We start from the raw sequence: 18994 nt of genomic DNA, 5'->3' as shown, positions 1-18994 counted from the left end.
ATCCCAAATGAAAATATCAAAATATAGTTTTCAAGCCAGAGTACCTACAGTATGCTTAATTTAGAGAACAGAGTTTATTGTAACATTTCCTAGAATCTACTAAATAAATAAAACATTGAGAGTGCAAAGCTAGACCAATAACCTGAATTCAAAAGTACCACCTCAGCATGAGTAGCCTCCGGCATTGCAGTCCAGAAGTCCACCTCAATGTGGCAAAGGCCCTCACCTAGCATGATGTGCTCGCTCTCTCTCTTTCTCTTTCTCTTTCTCTTTCTCTTTCTCTTTCTCTTTCTCTTTCTCTTTCTCTTTCTCTTTCTCTTTCTCTTTCTCTTTCTCTTTCTCTCTCTTTCACGCACGCACGCACGCACGCACGCACACACGCACGCACACACACACGCACACACACAAACACAGATCCTTTCACTTCACACTATTGTATACCATCTGTCTTATTAGACTTATAAACTCCTTTGTTATGCCAGACAGAGCCAGTATGTAATATGAGTGGTTATATGGGTTCATAAAATCAGACCTTAATACTGTCGTTGTGTTTGCCTACTATCTGTTTGATTCAGCATCATCCTCTAGGTCTTTGGTGGTGACAATCTCATGGCATGTGAACTGGAAGCGAACTGCCTTTTCCCATACTGTTGGGAAGACTCACTGCACTAACATAGCCCGCCAGCCCCGCCCCCTTGTGCTTCAACAGTATGGGAAAAGGCAGTTCGCGAACTGGAAAGCCAAAGATAACAAAAGGTGAGGTGAGGTGAGAGTGAGGTTGGACTGTTTCATTTGCATTATAGGTAGGCTGCCCCAACGCTCCTGATTTCGTGTATAGAGGGGCGGGTGTATAGAGCCGGCGAGAGATTGCGCCTGATCCCATTGGTTCACCGATCTGTCCGTCAACCCCCGCCCCGTTAACACAACATTACGAGTGACGCCCACTGCACTCTGGTTGGTTGGGAAATTAAACACTTCCTCATACCGAGTACACCAACGCGCTGGGCCAGGCTTTTATTTTTTAGCAAAATTAAACAATAAAAGCCTGGAGATCGAGGCTACATTATAGGCTACCGCATATCAGTATCTGTGTTTCTTCTCTCAAAGGTAATGACACCCTACTCCATCACATCTCAGGTCAAACCCAGGTGACCTGAACCCACATCCACTCTTCACTATCAGTATCTCATATACCTTCAGAACCCCTCCTAAGATCACATCCAATCCCTTTGCTTTAAAAGCTATAGCCTGTGAACCTATTGTGGCCAGCGTTATTGTGGCCTCTTGCCACTGTGGTGGCCAGTGAGAGGCCATATAGAAGACCTGCACCGCTCCTGCTTTGACTCTCACACTGTCTGTTCTTTTGGATGTCTAGGCTTTGACTCTGACACAGACTGTCTGTTCTTTTTGTTTATTACTGTCTCCGGGTTTGACTCTGGCACTAGCTGTTCTTATGGTTTATTATTTAATCCAGCTTTGACTCTGGAAATGTCTGGTCTTTTGGTTTATTATTGAATCCAGCTTTGACTCTGGAAATGTCTGTTCTTTTGGTTTATTATTGAATCCAGCTTTGACTCTGGCACTGCCTGTTATTTTGGTTTATTACTCACTCCGGCTTTGACTCTGGCACTGTCTGTTTATTACTGCCTCTAGCTTTGATTCTTTCACACTTGCACATGGACTACAGACATACACTACAGAAGTTTGACTGATGCCTGTTAAGGATAACTGATGAGCGACTTACTTATATCACTCATGTATTCATTGTTGACAGGCTGTTGACAGAGAATATTCATTCATATATTCACTTTATAGACTACCCAGAAACACACTGTTGAAGCATGTTGACACTGTAATTCTGTTGATAGTCTGTACGTAATATCCATTCATATAGCAATTGGCCATACAGTATGACTCATTATCACCCGCTTACAAAATGTACATTTATACTTGAATTGATAGACTGTAGGCCTACATATGTCAACCCATTCATTCAGAGACCTACATATTTTTGTTTTTATTGTCTCTTGTCTCTTACCTGTTCCTATGTTTCACTTTGTTATAGCTGCTATGACACCTAGATTTGTTGTGTTTGTTGTGTTTAGGCCTATTTGCTGTGGTTTCCCATTTTGGAGTAAAATCTATTTACAGTAAAATAACACGTCACTTGTGTCATATACTGTGTATATTGCTAATAAAACCAGAGGATATTGATATGTTGGGTCATCTTTTCCAGGAGGACGAAACCAAAACTCTAAATCCATGAGTCATTCAGACTTCAGAGTTAAAGTAACACTCTCAGACACACTCTCTCTCTCTGTGTGTGTGTGTGTGTGTGTGTGTGTGTGTGTGTGTGTGTGTGTGTGTGTGTGTGTGTGTGTGTGTGTGTGTGTGTGTGTGTGTGAGTGTGTGTGTGTGTGTGTGTGTGTGTGTGTGTGTGTGTGTGTGTGTGTGTGTGTGTGTGTGTGTGTGTGTGTGTGTGTGTGTGTGTGCACACGCACGTGCGTGCACATGCATACGCGTGGGTGACACAAATGTGTGTCTGAAGCACTTTTGTAAATGGATTTTCTCTGACCTCCTTTGCAAGTACAATAATTAAATAATAATGCACTGTACACGGCACAATGGACTCCTAATTTATTGAAAATATCTACCTATGCAGTGTGGCCAAGTTAAGCAAGGAACGGCTGCCAAAGCTGAAAACGTCCATTGGATTCAGATCTCAGAATTATTTTTAGAGCATGCAACAGCATAAGAAAACTCATTAGCATGTTTTTGTTAGACTGAACACATATTAAAGAACACTCAGGAGTTAGGCATATGAGAAAATCGGATGTTATGCATGAATAATATATTATAGACTTATATTCAGATAGCATAGCCTACAAGAAGAAAGAGGACAATTGGCTTTGTAAAAGACCAATGAACTTCTCTTCCCAGCAGACCTTGGGTCTTCTTCTTCATATGTGAAATTGATATGTAGGGCATGTCCAGCCATGGTCAGTAGCCTACTCTACTGTACTGTGATGTCAGACATGGCCAAGACCCACAACCAGACAAGCAACTTCAACTTTACAGAAGATATATTTTATAAAGCCATCCTACATGAAGTTTAGGATGTTCCATTGAGTAGGGCTTTTAAAAATGACCAAAAGAAAAAAGGTAAGGTTGCTTGCTGTATGATGCTCTAAGACAGTGGCTCTCAACCTTTTTCAGGCCGTGACCCCCCAAAATAACCATATGTGATGGGGACCCCCCACCCTGACAAGCACTTGGAATTGTAGGAGTTGAGGCATTACATCTAGTTTGACTCGGTTCCACAGATAAATATTGTGAAAACAGCAGATCTACAAGCTCACAATGTCTTTCATTATGAGGCGTTGTGAGCTTGTGGATCGTCTATTTTCAAAAATGTTGCCTCTTTGTTATATTATTTGACAATTTGGCCAATGTTTGACCAGTTTTTATAATAAATAATTTGTTGATTACTTTTGATGAGGCAATGGTATTTTTTCTTCTTCTTTTTTTTGTAGCCTATTAAAAGGGTCTTAAAAGTCCTCAAATTGTCACTGTCATCTGGGGACCCCCCAAAAAAATCATGTGGGGACCAGGGGGGTCCCAACCCACGGCAGCAGGTTGAGAACCACTGCTCAAAGATAGACTCTGTCCCGTGTAAATTGTGGGGGAAATATAACTTACAGCATTCCTCGCGTTTTTTGTAGCTCCGTCGGCTCTGGGCGGGGGTCGTACCGTGCGTACCTATTAGTATTCGTGTCCTATGGGTGCGCAGTGTTGCCAGCTACCGCGCCACGTCAGGCCTGTAGCAACTATCCTCGTCTCATTGTGACTCGCCAAGGTTAGATCTACAGCCTAGTCGATTGGAGACACTCGAAGAAAAAAAAAAAGAATCAGACATCAGGAACCAAATCGGCACATCGGATAATCAATCAATCACCTGCTTTCCTTATGCGGAGAACATGATGAACGAAATGTAATTTTTTTTCATCAACGGTGACATTGGCGACGGTATTTTTTTTTGCGTTTGTTTGCGTAGGCAAATTGGCTGCATAGCAGTGATTTAACAGACCGTTATCACTCAGTCGTCTTTATTGGGTGCTTAATGGAAAAGCGCAATCATAAAACATGGTTGCATTTGGCGAACATCCGTGATAATATCATTCCGACAAAGGCATCGGTGCGTCAGGAGGAGAGACACCTCCTCAGCTAGCTGGACTCCTGGGCTGGGTGTGTGAAAGACTGAAGGTGACTCGCAGTCTGTCGAGGCAATGCGGAGAGGAGTTGTTGCAGGCGCTCATCCGGCACTTCTGCGCTGCTGAGGCTCATATCTGCGGAAAAGATCGGTTTCTTCGACCGCAGGAGGACAAAGTGAGGGAGCAGACAGAGCGATAGCAATAATCAGAGAGGCTGAATTCGGTCTGTAGTTGTCGAAAAGGTGAATTGAGTGTTAAAAAAAGGACGAGGGAATAGGACGGTAACCGGGAAAACTCGCCCCAAAACACGCTCACCCCCATTCTTCTTCGCGGACCAGCGGTTCTTGTATTCTTGTAGCCTATTTGTTTTTACTGAGGATAAGGTTAGAAATAAGTTTAGGTTTTAGGCATCGTTTACTGAGGTTACGTTTAGGAATACCAGGTGAAGAATACCGCCGGATTTGCCCCGGGGCGACTGTGTTTTGGGGCGAGCGTTGCAATAGGACACATACACGGCGATAAGACAGAGACAGAGAGGTGGTGGTGGAGTTTAGGAGAGAGAGAGGGGGGGAAAAAAACGTTCTGTATTAGAGCTGTTTTATTAGTGTATGTGTATGCATGAGTTCTGCACCGAATGGGCGCAAGAACCGCCCCAGATCCGCCGGGAACAACATCTTCCAGATCGGCAAGCCACCCCGAGACCCGGAGAGGAGAGAGAGCACGGAGAGTACCCGCAAAGCCCAGCGCGCCGTGGCCGACTGCAGAATGGTAGGTTTATTGCGACACGTCGATGCCTGCATGGTGCCTCAGAATCTACTCAGTGGTTCTCAACCTTTTCAGGCCTCGACCCCCTCAAAAGAATCATATTTTGAACTGGGACGCAGTTCAGTTAAATTGTCACTTCACTGTCATCTGGGGGCCCCCCTACATATCATGTGGGGACCCCCCTGGGGGTCCCAATCCACAGGTTGAGAACCACTGCCTCAGATCATCAGCACTACTCTGTTATTCTCCCACCCTTCCTTTGTTCTAACCAGGGCGATCGACTGGACTATCCCGTGTGTGTTCATGCAGACGGATTGTTTAAAAATACGAAAAATGATATGCAAGTCATAATGCTACGTATCTGTTTTTTGCATTGCGTTTTGTTGCAGTGAAGCCAGATTGATCCTTAGTGTGCATAGTGAGCGTGGGATTTGCATTGGGGTGTTGAAAACGGCTGCTAAGATTTGGAAATGATCTCCAAAACTGTCTGAATTGCAGACTTCCATGCAGGGCTGTGTCTGTTTTGACAGATGTTTGCAGAAAGGTCCATAATGCAGCCTATTGGCTACTATCAGTGACGAACGTCACATCAGAGTTCATAGCCTAGGCTACTATTACGAGGACAGCCAAATGCAATGCTGGAGTTGCACAAAATGAGCGAGATCTTCGTCCCAATCGATGGATCCGAAGCTGTGCAAACAGCCAAACTTAGCATAATGGGTCGAAAAAAAAGAAAGAAAGGAAGAAAGAAAGAAAGAAAGAAATAGAAGAAGATTAAAAAAAAAAACGCTCTGTTGAACATGCATTATGTCATAATAGTGATTGTCTTTTTTGGATCTAATTCTGTCAGGGAGCAATATATGGGTTCATGTGCAGGATCGCTGATTATAGCCTAGTGCAGGTAAAACATGATATTTTGCAGTGTATTAGCCTACTCTGTATATACCTGCAGTGACATATACCATTTTGTCCCCTCGGAGAACAACTGAAAATATGAGGTATATCATAGTCTAGAAGTAGGCTACTGCTCAGCATTTTCTTCTTACCACACTCAGGAATGACACGTTTTCACGTTGATAACTCAATATAGGCCGTGTTTAGGCTTCTCCACTGCAATGGATTCTTATCAGGAGGCACTGCTCAAACAAAAGTTCCCTAATTGCATTTTGTAAACGTCTTCTTTTATTTGCTTTTGAGTCATCTCTGAATGAATTGATTTTGGGACCATTTTCCCCATTGAATCGCAGATTGTTCAAGAGTTCAATACGCTTGTGGCCCTGTACCGTGAGTTGGTCATCTCCATTGGCGAGATCACAGTCGATTGTCCCGCGCTACGGGCCGAAATGCTCAAGACCCGAACTAAAGGATGCGAAATGGCGAGAGCAGCACACCAGAGCCTCTCCGTGATATCGGGGTGAGTGGTAAAGGTAGCCTGTACCATTGATTCTCAAAGTGGGGTCCGGGGACCCCAAGGGGTCCTTGGGGCCGGGGTTCTGCAAAATGTGTTAACATAGCATCACAATCTTTTTAGCCACTTGAACCTTTTATACTTTGGCTATTCAAAAATAGCAGATCTCTTCAAGCTCATAGTGCGGCACCGAGTGCCGCGCTATGAGCTTGTAGATCTGCTATTTTTGAAAAATCGTGTGCAAACCTTTGAATGTATGAATGTTTTTAAAGTGAACTTTTGTAACTCAAATCTTTGCTCCTGGGGGGGTCCCTGGAACAAAATATTTTGAGATGGGGGTCCGCGGCCAAATACATATCATTTTGGGGGTCCTTGACATGAAAAAGTTTGAGAACCACTGGCCTAATACTCAACATACTTATAAACTGCTTGGCGCTGTCCATGGTTCTGAAAGTGATAAACCGCCCCGCTGCGGCGGCCAAATGGTGAAGCCTGTGTTGAATTTCTGCCTCTCACATATCAAGGCTGTAGTCCTAAAAGCAGACAGATTAACCACATGTATTTTGAGGTTGAAATATTTGTGATTAACTTAGCTTCTGCATTTGTGGGCTGTTGCAATACATTTCAGAGACATTGGCCAACATTCAAACACTCGGATTTGCACATTAGCTGTAACACAAAGGTCTCTATCTGCATTATTATGGCAATCTGGAAACTATAGCATACTGTTCCGCATTCAATGCCTTTGATAATTTATAGAAATATAGGATGGTCATCATTAGGTTACTTATTGCACTTCTGAATCAGAAACTGATGCTCTGCTGCTATAGGCTATACAGTGGTATTTGATTACAGTCGCTTGTTGCCTGCACTTACCCCAGTATGTATTCTACACTGGTACCAAATGAAGAAGAGCAAAGTAAATCTTGGGATTTGAGTGCATCCAACAAGGGCAACAATACAGTATCAGCTGATAAGGCACCCACAAATTTAACGAGACTCAATTAAAGGCAAAACAGAAATACATAGAGTTTTGATTGATTTTTTTTTGTGGCAAAATGTGCATATACATATTACGTGACCCTATATTTGTACATATCTGTCAACAAAAGGATAAAACACAAAAAAAGATCAAGAGCTTATTTCAATTGTGATCCTTTGAGTGCAAATGTATGTGTAAACTGAGTGCAAAGTGCTTTTGGGTAGCAGAGACATGATGTATGATCCATAATAAGTACATTCATACAATTTTAACATACTGTACTATAGACAAGTAAAATAGCAAAGAACAACAAGAGAACTGCAAAGGTACCTGTTACAACTCAACTAATTGATGGTTAGGTCTAGCTACTATTCAGCCAGGTCTTTATGGAGGACGTGAAGTTAAGGTATTATTGGTGCAACATCAACATTATTATATCAGTACAAAAAATATTACATTATATACATGCATATAAACAGTATGTTTCATTACGAGATAGATTGCACTATCGATATCCCCTGTCTGTATGTGTTTCTTTCAGTATACTAATGAGAGGCTTGATGTGTCAAGCTGTACCTTGCTCTATAACCTCCTCATTGATTCAATAATTAATCCTCTTTAAGTGATTTTAGAATGTGTATCCTTCAGTGGCTGTTACACGCATGATGAAATCTTTGCATCCCATGCAGAGGAGTTTCTGAGCCACACATCCGTGACAAGCTGTTCTCACCCATGCCGTGAGCCATGCATGGAACACTCTTCTTGTCTTTTATGGACATGAATCATACAGGCAGGAACAGGCGCAAACTCATCTCAGTTTCTTTTTATCACAAGGCTCGAAATAGCCTTCCTGTTAGAATCTTAAGTGAATCACGGCAGTTTATTTGTATATAGCCTTCCTTCAGTGTTGCACTACTGTAATACAAAGGCCTTTTATGCTCTTCACTGCTCCTTTCCAGAAATGTGCCCTATAATTAAACAATTAGATGCAATTATATCAGGTCCTCTCCAAGACTGTAAGTACTGTCCATTATAGTGCTGTACTTGAACTTCCTGCAGCTGTAATAGAAATGGAGTTGGTGTGATACCATTACCAAGAACTCTAAGTTCCCACTGATAACAGCATCAACATCATTGTCATAATCATCACAGACGCATCCTTAAACCCTCTTCTCTGAAAGTTCTCCAGGCCATTTCCATGTCTGTCTCCAGCACTAGACAGACATAGAGCTTGAATTAGCCAGCACAGATCACTCCCCTTTAATCAAATAAAACCAGTGTGTCTGAATGGGTTGAGTGATTCAGGGCCTCTCCAATGTGCCAGAGGAAAGCTGATAAGCAGGATGGCATTGATGACAGCTGTACTTTAGATACAGTAGCAGGGAGCACTGTGACCAAACAACGATAGTGTAAAGGACAGTCTGCTGTCTGTGGTGGAAAATTTAACAGTGTTAATGTCTGAGAAATATTTTCACCAGGTGCACATTTCTCACCTTTCTTCTGTGCCACTTTCCTCGGTGATCTATCACACCCTCGGAACATGATCAGCTTTAGCTTTTCCTTTCAATGTTGGGATTCACATGCATATGTTTTGGTCGGTTCGGCAGTGGCTTCTTAAAAACCTAGCGATCAGAAATAAACAACATTTTTGATTGTTTTTCCTAAATAGTTGAGCCACTCAATGTGAATTTGATTTGTATGTTTTCACATAAACTTCTCACATGAATATGCATACTGATTACTTACTATGTTAGTAATAATGTATGCAAGAGACTACCTACAGGTAGTCTTTTTTATATGACTTGATACCAAGTCTTTGGACATTAACCACTTAAAACCTTTATACTTTGTTGACCAAACCCCAGGGGTTTATAATTGCCCCCCTCCTTTTTCTCCATATGTTTGCCTATTTTGACTAGCCCAGAACAGGAACGCAAGGGTTCATGTGGTCAAAGTGAAAGCAAGTGCGAGCTATGTAAGCTACATTATGAGAACACTGTAACAGTAACATGATACATTGCTTTAGTTATTGTTATGTCTGCCAGCCTGGAAGTGCCCTTTTCGTGCACACTGCCAGTAGGTCAAGGAAGACACCACATTGTGGCGCTATACCACAGCACTTTACGTTTTGGAGAGAGAGAGAGAGAGAGAGAGAGAGAGAGAGAGAGAGAGAGAGAGAGAACATTCAAGCATATTTATGCAATCATTGCAGTATCAATAGTTTTGGGTCTTCTAACCTCAGCCTAGTGTCTTATTTTGCTATTTAATTGCTCAAAACAACGATGACTATCAACCTTGTGTACATCTGCACTGGACCTAGTGTAGTTTAACCCACAGCTTACAGAGCCCTGGCTAGGAAACCCAGCCTGGCGAAGATATGTGTTCCGCAAAGCGCCCTTTTTCTAGTTTATCCTACCGTATATACAATTCCAGTAATCTTTCAAATAACATTAAGTAGCATTAAGAAAATACTACTATAGGCGAGTTAAATTATGGTTGCAGACATAAATCAAACCTAAACAAAACACACCATTAAATACAGAGTCAGCAATATGTCATCTACACTGCAGGCAATGTCTTTCGAGGTCAGGATACTTACCTACAATCTATATCTTTAAAGTCTGCCATATGATCTTGGTTCATGATATTCCATTTGGTCAGTTATCAGTGTCTGTGTCACTGCAGGCCAGAGGATGGGGAGATCCACCCAGAGATCTGCAGGCTCTTCATCCAGCTGCAGTGCTGCCTGGAGATGTACATCACTGAGATGCTCAAGTCGGTCTGTCTGCTGGGCTCCCTGCAGCTTCACAGGAAAGGTAGGGGGTGTAGGGGGCCTTACAGGTAGGAGCTGCTTGGAAGATGGGGAGTGTGGGTGGCACTGGGGGTTATGGGGGGGTTCAAACATAGGAAGGGGCCAAGGATGCATTTTTTGAAGAGAATCAAACAATCAATAACATTTCTACATTTTGTGGAAAGGCCTTTTGATAAAAGTCTTTTTTTTTTTTTTTGTATTACTTATTTAGCAAGCCTGGGCTTCTTAGGCAGGTTGTTCTAGAGTTGAGGAGCCCTGGCTGCAAAGGTACTTCAGCCTCGACTCAGGAACAACCAGCAGGTTCCTGCCTGTGGACCTTAGGCTGCTGCACACAGGCTCGTAGAGGAGTTAATAACTCCATAATGTAATCATGCACCAGGCCATGAAGTGCCAGACATGCAACCAGTGTAGGCCGGTAAAAAAAAAATGGTTGCTAAAATTCTAGCTGCAGCATTCTATACAATTTTGTTGTTGTTGTTGCTTAAAACATGCTAAAACACCATTGCAATGGCAAGGCATGATACTGACACCAGGATACTGACCAGGATACTGACACCAGTATACTGACACCAGGATACTGACACCAGTATACTGACCAGGATACTGACACCAGTATACTGACCAGGATACTGACACCAGGATACTGACACCAGGATACTGACACCAGTATACTGACCAGGATACTGACACCAGGATACTGACACCAGGATACTGACACCAGGATACTGACACCAGTATACTGACCAGGATACTGACACCAGGATAATGACACCAGTATTCTGACCAGGATACTGACACCAGGATACTGACACCAGGATACTGACCAGGATACTGACCAGGATACTGACCAGGATACAGACCAAGACTACCGCCCAAGGAAATTAGGTTGAGGCTTTACAAAGCAAGTGTTGTGATTGGTCTAAAAAGAGAGTTTCCGGGGGAAATAGATACGACGGAAGTCCCGCCCCTATAGACACTGTCTGCATTAAGTCGGGACCAGGCTTTTCTCCTCGGAGATGAGTAAAGGCTGGGAACGAGGCTTGAGGCAAGGTGATATGAAGTCTGTCTCAAGACCCCCTCCTACTCTGCCTCTCATTTGTGATTGAATGTGGGTAAGCCAATCAGAGGCGGAACTGAAATGACTTCTCACATTGCGTTTTATTTTTTTATTTTTTTATTCCTGTGTATAAACCTGTGTAAGTGTCTGAACTGTGTCAATTTGACAGAAAATACAAGATCTGAAAGTATTTATGACATCTCATATTTTCCGTCCCAGCCAAATACTAAATACATACCTTTCAAATACTGCCCATCTCTATGTAGTGTCTACCCTTGTGATACAAACTCTGATTCTTCAAAGTCTTAATGAACTAGAAATCAGGCTTTAGGCCCAAAATGTGGGTATTACGACATTAAAGTGAGGTGTAACACATGTAAAATATCACAAACAACAGAAAACGGTGTACATTTATTACCAACTAAAGTTAGGATTACATAAATTGAATAGGAAACAAAAAGGGAAAGCCTATATCTCCGGGGAGGCCAAGGCCAACACAACAAACAAAACCTCCACCCTACCTGTAGAGGAATGAAACTAAACTACATCAACCCAAACAAAAATAACAATCTAACCTCCCTAACTAAGCATAAACAGAGTCCTAATGGGAAGGAAAATAAATGGCAGCACACCCCTAACAAGCTTCCCTGGTCTTCACTTTAAACACAGTTTTAAAGCTACCTTAAGCACCAAGCATAAGATATGGCACACAGCCACAGTAAACGAGAATGAATGCTAGCTACAAAAAGGAAGGATTCAGCACAAGGAGGTGACAGATGACGAAAAGGGCTGAAGCGGTAGCCTGGTATCCAGCCTGCTTCGCTACGTTCGGCGGACTTTTTTTTCTCTCTTCGCTTCTCAGTCTGGAAAGCCTCCTATCTCCAAGGGAGGCGGGACATGCCAAAAGCTTCGAAACCTACCGTGGCTTCTGATTGGTCTGTGGTGCGGGGCGGGACAAAAAAAAACAGTGTGATCGTTGTGATTCGTCATTCGTTTGAACAACATCCAATCAGCAACGACGTTGCCCAACGTAACATATGTAGTTCCATTGTAGTTCTGCAAAACGAGTCAATAGGGTGCTCTCCAGACTGAGAAGCGAAGAGAGAAAAAAAAGTCCGCCGAACGTAGCGAAGCAGGCTGGATACCAGGCTACTGAAGCGGAGCTTCTTCCAGGCTTTCATGCTGGCTGGTTAATTGAGGAATGGAATCCAGGTGTGAGTCCGGACTCCACAGTGTGACTCTGGACTCCAAGCCACTCCTCCAATCTCCACTCCACCCCCCAATTACCATGGGGCACTGAAAACACTCACGGAGGGTTAAAACATAACAGTGGGGCGTCCCGAGCTGAGAGGTTAGGGCGCATTGGTGCAGTGGTTGAAGAAGTACTCAGATATTTTACTTAGTAAAAGTAGCAATAGCACATATAATACTCTATACTCTATATAAAAATACTCTGTTACAAGTAAAAGGCCTGTGTTCAAAATGTTACTTGAGTAAAAGTACCAAAGTATTGGCATCAAAATATACTTAAAGTACCAAAAGTAAAAGTACTAATGTTTGATAATAGCAGATCTACAAGCTCACAACGTATCTGCAAAGTAACTAGTAACTAAAGTTTTCAAATAATTGTAGTGGAGTAAAAGTTTTTCCAAGCTACTTGGCAGGTGATTGGATGATCCCGCCCCTAGCAGCCACTGATTGGTTCGAACACGCAGCAGTGCAGGCAGCTCTACTGTCTGTCTGAGCGAGTCCAGATGGAGGCTGTATTGTGAAGTCAATACCGCCCCCATCTGGCGAAGTCAGGTTATAGGCGCATACCACATGGGTACAAAATGCTCTGATGAGCGAGTCCTCGGTTTGATTCCCAGCCGGCTGGACCATTTGCTGCATGTCATTCACCCACTCTCTCTGCGGATTTACTGTCTCTCTCCAGACATTATACTTCGTAGCACAACCCTGTTGCTCGACAAATGTTGCAATTTCTTTGGTTGAAAATGGGTAATTCATGAGTTTGAACCATTGTGTTTTTCATGTGTGGTCTAGGTAAGGAGTCCTGCGGGCCTTCCAGGATTGACAGTAAGACAGAAGAGAGCTCAGAAATCCCCATCCTGGAGGACACATCCTCTACCCCCACCGACTGTCCTCAGCTCTGCTGGCAGGTGGCCACTGACATAGACAACATAGAAAGGTGGGTAAAGAGGTGAAATTGTAAACACGCGTGTACATGTGCGTGTTAAGTATTTGCATGCATGTGTGCATGTGAAATGAATGCATGTGTGCACATGTATGCCATGAGATGTCCAGGGACTGGGGTAGCAAATTAGCCATGACTGCAAACCCTACATACAATGTAACGGTCTCATGTTGACTTTTTTTTTTTTGTATTGTCCCTGTCAATAAACAAACATAAACAATATATGTTTATATACAATATATATATATAGATATAAATAAATAAATACAAACACGTGCGTGCATGTGCACGTGTGTGTGTGCATGTCTGTGTTTGTGTACTTGTGTGTGTGTTTGAGGGACCATAGGGTACAGTGCATGCATAAGTGCTCTGTACATTGATTAGATTTTCCACTATTCTGTTTGTAACTAGTTTGAAGATAATTTGACGGTGTATTATTTGCTCTCTTTTGAGGACAATATGTTTAAAATAATATGTGAAGTAGTGGTAGCGCAGATAGATACACTGCATACAGAGTGAGTGTGATGATTTGTGGTAATTATTATACAGTAAAGTGAAAAATATGATCTGTCTTTGGCCAGGGATATGAGAGAAATGAAGAACCTTCTCAGTAATCTCAGGGAGACGATGCCTTTACCACTGAAGAACCAAGGTAGGACGTTTTGCATGTGACCCATACTGCCCTGTCAAGGTAAAGTGCAGTAACTACGAGAAAAAAAATCACTGAAAAATGGGTTTAAAAGTGATTCAACTGGTCAGCCAAATGAGATATCGGCATATAAGTGATATTACACTAATTTTACATCTGTTCTTGGGGTAATTGTTTATCCCCCAAAATCACAAAGGCTAATTTGACCTTTGGGATACACAAATAAGTCAGTGTGTCCAAAAACGTAGTTACTGCACTTTACCTTGGCAGGGCAGCATACATGTAGCACTTTTTTTTATGAGATGTGATTTTTGATGTGATCCAAACCTGTAGAACTCTTTAGATATTGTCGGGCAGAAACCTTGTATCTCCATATTTCAACTTTGTAGTAGATTGGTTATTTTTGCAATATTTGAAATTGTTTTAAGTGAAAGTGGAATTGCTTAAGTGTGTCTGTGGGTATTATAAATATTGAACCAATGAAAAGTGCTAACAAGAACTTGTGACCTGTAGCACTTTTTGGATGGAATCCCTACCTGTAGATGCAATCCATACAGTACATGTAGCACTTTTTGAACGTGATCTATACACTGTAAAAATGTATTAAACACTGAGAGTGTACAAATGTGGACCTGTAAATGGATACATTAACACAGAGGTTTTCAGTGTGTACCATGTAGTTAAGCGACAGGAATGGCTGACTTGGCTCCCATGTCTGTGCTCTTGCCCAGATGACAGCAGCTTACTGAACCTGACCCCCTACCCGCTGGTCCGACAGAGGAAGAGGCGGTTCTTTGGGCTCTGTTGCCTGGTAACCAGCTAAGGAGCCCCGCCTTCCTTCGGTGGGAGGCGGAAACAAACACACCATTACCCACTGTTCTTCACCACTTGTGTCTCCCACCAATCTATTACTGCCATTTTCAAATAAATTGTCTCTTTCTCTTTTTTTTAAAAGCTGCCCATTTTATAATTTTATTTTGTAATACAAAGAAGAATTGTAATTGCAATGTAATGAAAACAATAGTCACGGACATATATTTTAAAATATTTTGCAACAGATTTTCCCTTTTTTGGTAAATGAAGTCAGATACCTTGCTTGTCCAATGTAAGCGGGAATGAGAGGTCATTTGAAATACTGTCAATGTTCGATTACTTCCACAAAACATGATTGCTGAGTGAGTGAGTTGAGGATTCATGTAAAACAAGGCAAAGATAATTGTTTGTTTGTGTCAGAAAATAATAACTGTAATAACTTATTAATAGACCCCATCCAAATACTTATGGGTGGCACTTGCAATGGCAAAGTTACAACTTTGTCTGTCCACACCGAGTTGGCAGAACTGTGCAGAGTATGTTTGTTGTGTATTATGGTCTATGTTTTCCGTTTCTTGCCGTTTCTCTTCTTAATGTACTTAAATTAATTTAGTCTTCCATGAACCAAATACCTGTACCCAACTTTTACTTTCCTGCTTCAAAGAGGAATATATGATACAATACTCGAAAAATAAAACTTCTTTGCACATGATATCTATCTATAAATGGAGATGTTAGACTTGTATATACACATACTCTTTACGCGATGCGCTATATGAATTACTTTCAGATTTTGGGTTAGTTGGCAAAGAATCTGTTCGGTTGCCATATAAGCAGGGAGAGCCTCCCTTTGTCTGGTGCAATCAGTGCAGACAGACGGTAGGCAGCATGGGTCTTGCTTATTACTGATTGTGATTAATGTTTAGGGCATGGTGAAGATATTGTAGTCAAAGCTGATAAAAGCTATAAGTCATTTTACATTGTTAATAAAATACTTTTGTTATTGAAAAGTATGGCCGGTCTCATTTCTGAAGCAGTTTTTTTTGTTTTGTTTGTTATTCAATCATTGTTAAAATACATTTTGACTGCACGTAATCCACCACTTTATCCATTAGATGGAGACAAAGGCTCACACTGGCAAGTAAAAAAAAAAGAATCTGTTCTCACTTGGGTACAGGAATCTGGAAGTAGAATGCATTGCCGAACTGATTAGATACACAGAAGGCAACTGCTTTCAATATGTAACAAACAATAACATAAGTAATCATCTCAAATATGTCTGGAAACTACTAAGCTTTTAAACACCTGCTGTCACTCCCCCCCTCGAAAAAAACTACAACTAAATAAATACTTTTTTATAACACTGCTTTCTGCTCTTGAGGATTAACATCATCGTTGTCAATTTAAGCTGTGCATTGTACCCTTGCTAAGGCAGTGTTTACAAAGCAAACCTTTCTCTGTGTGTGTGTGTGTGTGTGTGTGTGTGTGTGTGTGTGTGTGTGTGTGTGTGTGTGTGTGTGTGTGTGCGTGTGCGTGTGCGTGTGCGTGTGTGTGTGAGTGAGTGAGTGAGTGAGTGAGTGAGTGAGTGAGTGAGTGAGTGAGTGAGTGAGAGAGAGAGAGAGAGAGAGAGAGAGAGAGAGAGAGAGAGAGAGAGTTCAGTATACAGTCAGGTCCCCAGAGAGTATCCAGCTGGTCATCTCCCTGCAGCTGCAGGCCTGCATTCCTGACAGTTAAGTATGGCCAAACAAAGCTGGAAAGCTTTCCACTACACAGGTTTCTATCAACTATCAAGTGGTCCTGACTCCCATGTACAGTAGGAGAAGAATATTGTTTGCTAAAACGTATGGTACTGTATGAACAGAGCATCTCTCCTTAAGCTGACTGGCATTTGGACGCTAAAAGAGAAAAGCTCAAATTACAACATTTGAATGACTGAAAGTTTTGAAAAGCCCCAACAGACCTTTGTTTGCATCTACAGAATACATTATGCTATTATGTCCACTTGAAATAATTTTTTTTTTAAATAAGTAAGAAGTGGTAGTGTAGGTACATGTAGCTAGCTAGGTAGATAGGTAGGTAGACAGCAAGACAGTCTACTGTTGTAGCCTAGGTCAGTGGTTCTCAACCTGTGGGTCAGGACCCCCAGGGGGGTCCCCACATGATTTTGGGGGGGTCCCCAGATGACAGTGAAGTGCTAATTTAAGGAAATTTAATACCTAAAAAAAAAGAAGAAAAAGACCATTACTGCATCAAAAGTAATCAAAAAACTATACTATAAAAACTGGTCAAACATTGGCCAAAATTGTGAAAATAGCAGCTCTACAAGCTTGTAGTTCTGCTATTTTCACAATATTTATCTGTGGAACCGAGTCCCCAGTCCTCAGTTCAAATATGATTATTTTGGGGGGTCACGGCCTGAAAAGGTTGAGAACCACTGGCCTAAGTCACAAAGAAAGGATTCATGTCATGGGGAAATTATGTGTAGCTTGCAAGTTAGTTCAGGCAGATATATTCAAGTGGGTCACCTACTACTGTATGTTGGTTATGTGTCAAGCAGCTGATCAATTTGGCGGCTTATTTAAGCTCACCCTATTCCAATGTTGTTCCTCTTGCAAACACATATCACTGCAGCTTGGTATGTACTATCTTTGCACCAAGGTCATTTTTACTTTTTCGTTAGTTTTTATTTATTGAAATATTTTTTCTATGATTTTAGTTAGTTTTAGTTACTGCAGTTTTGTAAACACACACGACATACAGTTTCAGTTAGTTTTCGTCTTTTTCAGTTTCAGTGCCTCAGTTAACCAAAATGTTTTATCAATCCCAGTTTTTGTTATTTAGTCAGTTTTAGTTAACTTTAATAACCCTGAATATATCTCGCTTCTCTTACTACAGTAAATGGTTCCGTCTAATTGTGCTAAGCTGAAAGTGATATGTAGCAGAGCCTGAATGAAAATATCAAATAATATTATTCACGCCTTTTGGATAATCTGCCGTTGTGTAAAAAGCATTGCAATGAAGGTGCACACATTTTGTTGGTGTAAAAGGAGTGCATGCGTAACTTGAGTCTACACACATATTCACAGACAGGCATGTGTGGCTACATGCACACACGCTCACATTTATGTGCACACAAGGCAGGAATAGAATGTCAGCGGGGGTTTTGTTGGCAGACGGTGCCATGTCTAGTTTGCAAGGTGAAGGGCATGCACTGAAATAGACCCTCTTATTCTTTCTAACTTCATCACGTGGGGTGGGACCCACATTTACAAATAAAAAATGGTTTTAACCCCAAAACCTGACTGTTCCCCAGTCAATTGTGCATGCTGATCTTTACACATTTTCCACTAACAGTACAGGGGCTACCTACAGTGCCGACATACATAAAGTACTTACCGTATACCTTCCACTACCTTACAGTGCATTATAACCTTATTTAACAGCTTATTCCGTTTTTTTGTGGCCTGCCTCTGAATCCTTTCATTCCATTCAATAAGACAGTCAAAACACAATGTTCCACAGGAAATTGACACAACACTGTGGGATTTAGAATAGCCTGATATTGTTTTGATACAGTTTGATGCCGTTTCATATGACAAGGCTTTGACTTTACATTATTTTATATGGGTAACAGCTATATATGCTGCAGTTACAAGGGTGCTACTGCTACAGCAATGAAACATGAACTCATGATAATATTTCTTGTATGGCTAAATCAGTGGTTCTCAACCTGTGGGTCGGACCCCTAGGGTTGTCACCACGTTTTTTTTTGTTTTGTTTTTTTGGGGGGGGGGGTCCAGATGACACTCAAGTGACAATTTAAGGACTTTTAAGACCTTTTTAATACTTCAAAAATAAGAAGGAAAAAAGTTGGCTTTATCTGTGGAGCCGAGTCAAACTAAATGTAATGCCTCAACTCCTACAATTCCAAGTGCTTGTCAGGGTGGGGGGTCCCCAGCTGAAATATGATTATTTTGGGGGGTTGCGGCCTGAAAGGGTTGAGAACCATCGAGCTAAATGGAGAAATGTAAAACAAAAAGGTGTTGAAACGAGGAGGGTGGGAGGACGGGAGGTGCAGGGGTTGGTGGGGTTAATCTTCATTT

At 41.8% G+C, this 18994-nt stretch overlaps 1 protein-coding gene across 1 annotated transcript; it reads left to right on the top strand.

Annotated features, from left to right (window-relative positions):
• Positions 1-4796: 4796 nt before the first annotated feature.
• rgs7bpa (regulator of G protein signaling 7 binding protein a) lies at positions 4797-14901 on the top strand (the record flags this gene model as incomplete). The annotated part of the gene is made up of 6 exons (XM_080434453.1): positions 4797-4979; positions 6224-6390; positions 10052-10182; positions 13279-13423; positions 14011-14081; positions 14810-14901. The coding sequence occupies exons 1-6, from the start codon at positions 4830-4832 to the stop codon at positions 14899-14901; spliced, it is 756 nt and encodes a 251-aa protein (XP_080290579.1). The 5' UTR covers positions 4797-4829.
• Between the last annotated feature and the right edge of the window lie 4093 nt (positions 14902-18994).

Source organism: Gymnoscopelus braueri (assembly GCF_963280865.1).
Source record: "Gymnoscopelus braueri genome assembly, chromosome: 7".
In the NCBI taxonomy this organism is placed as follows: domain Eukaryota; kingdom Metazoa; phylum Chordata; class Actinopteri; order Myctophiformes; family Myctophidae; genus Gymnoscopelus; species Gymnoscopelus braueri.
The sequence above is the reverse complement of the archived record's forward strand: the minus strand, read 5'-3'. Positions and strand labels throughout refer to the sequence as shown.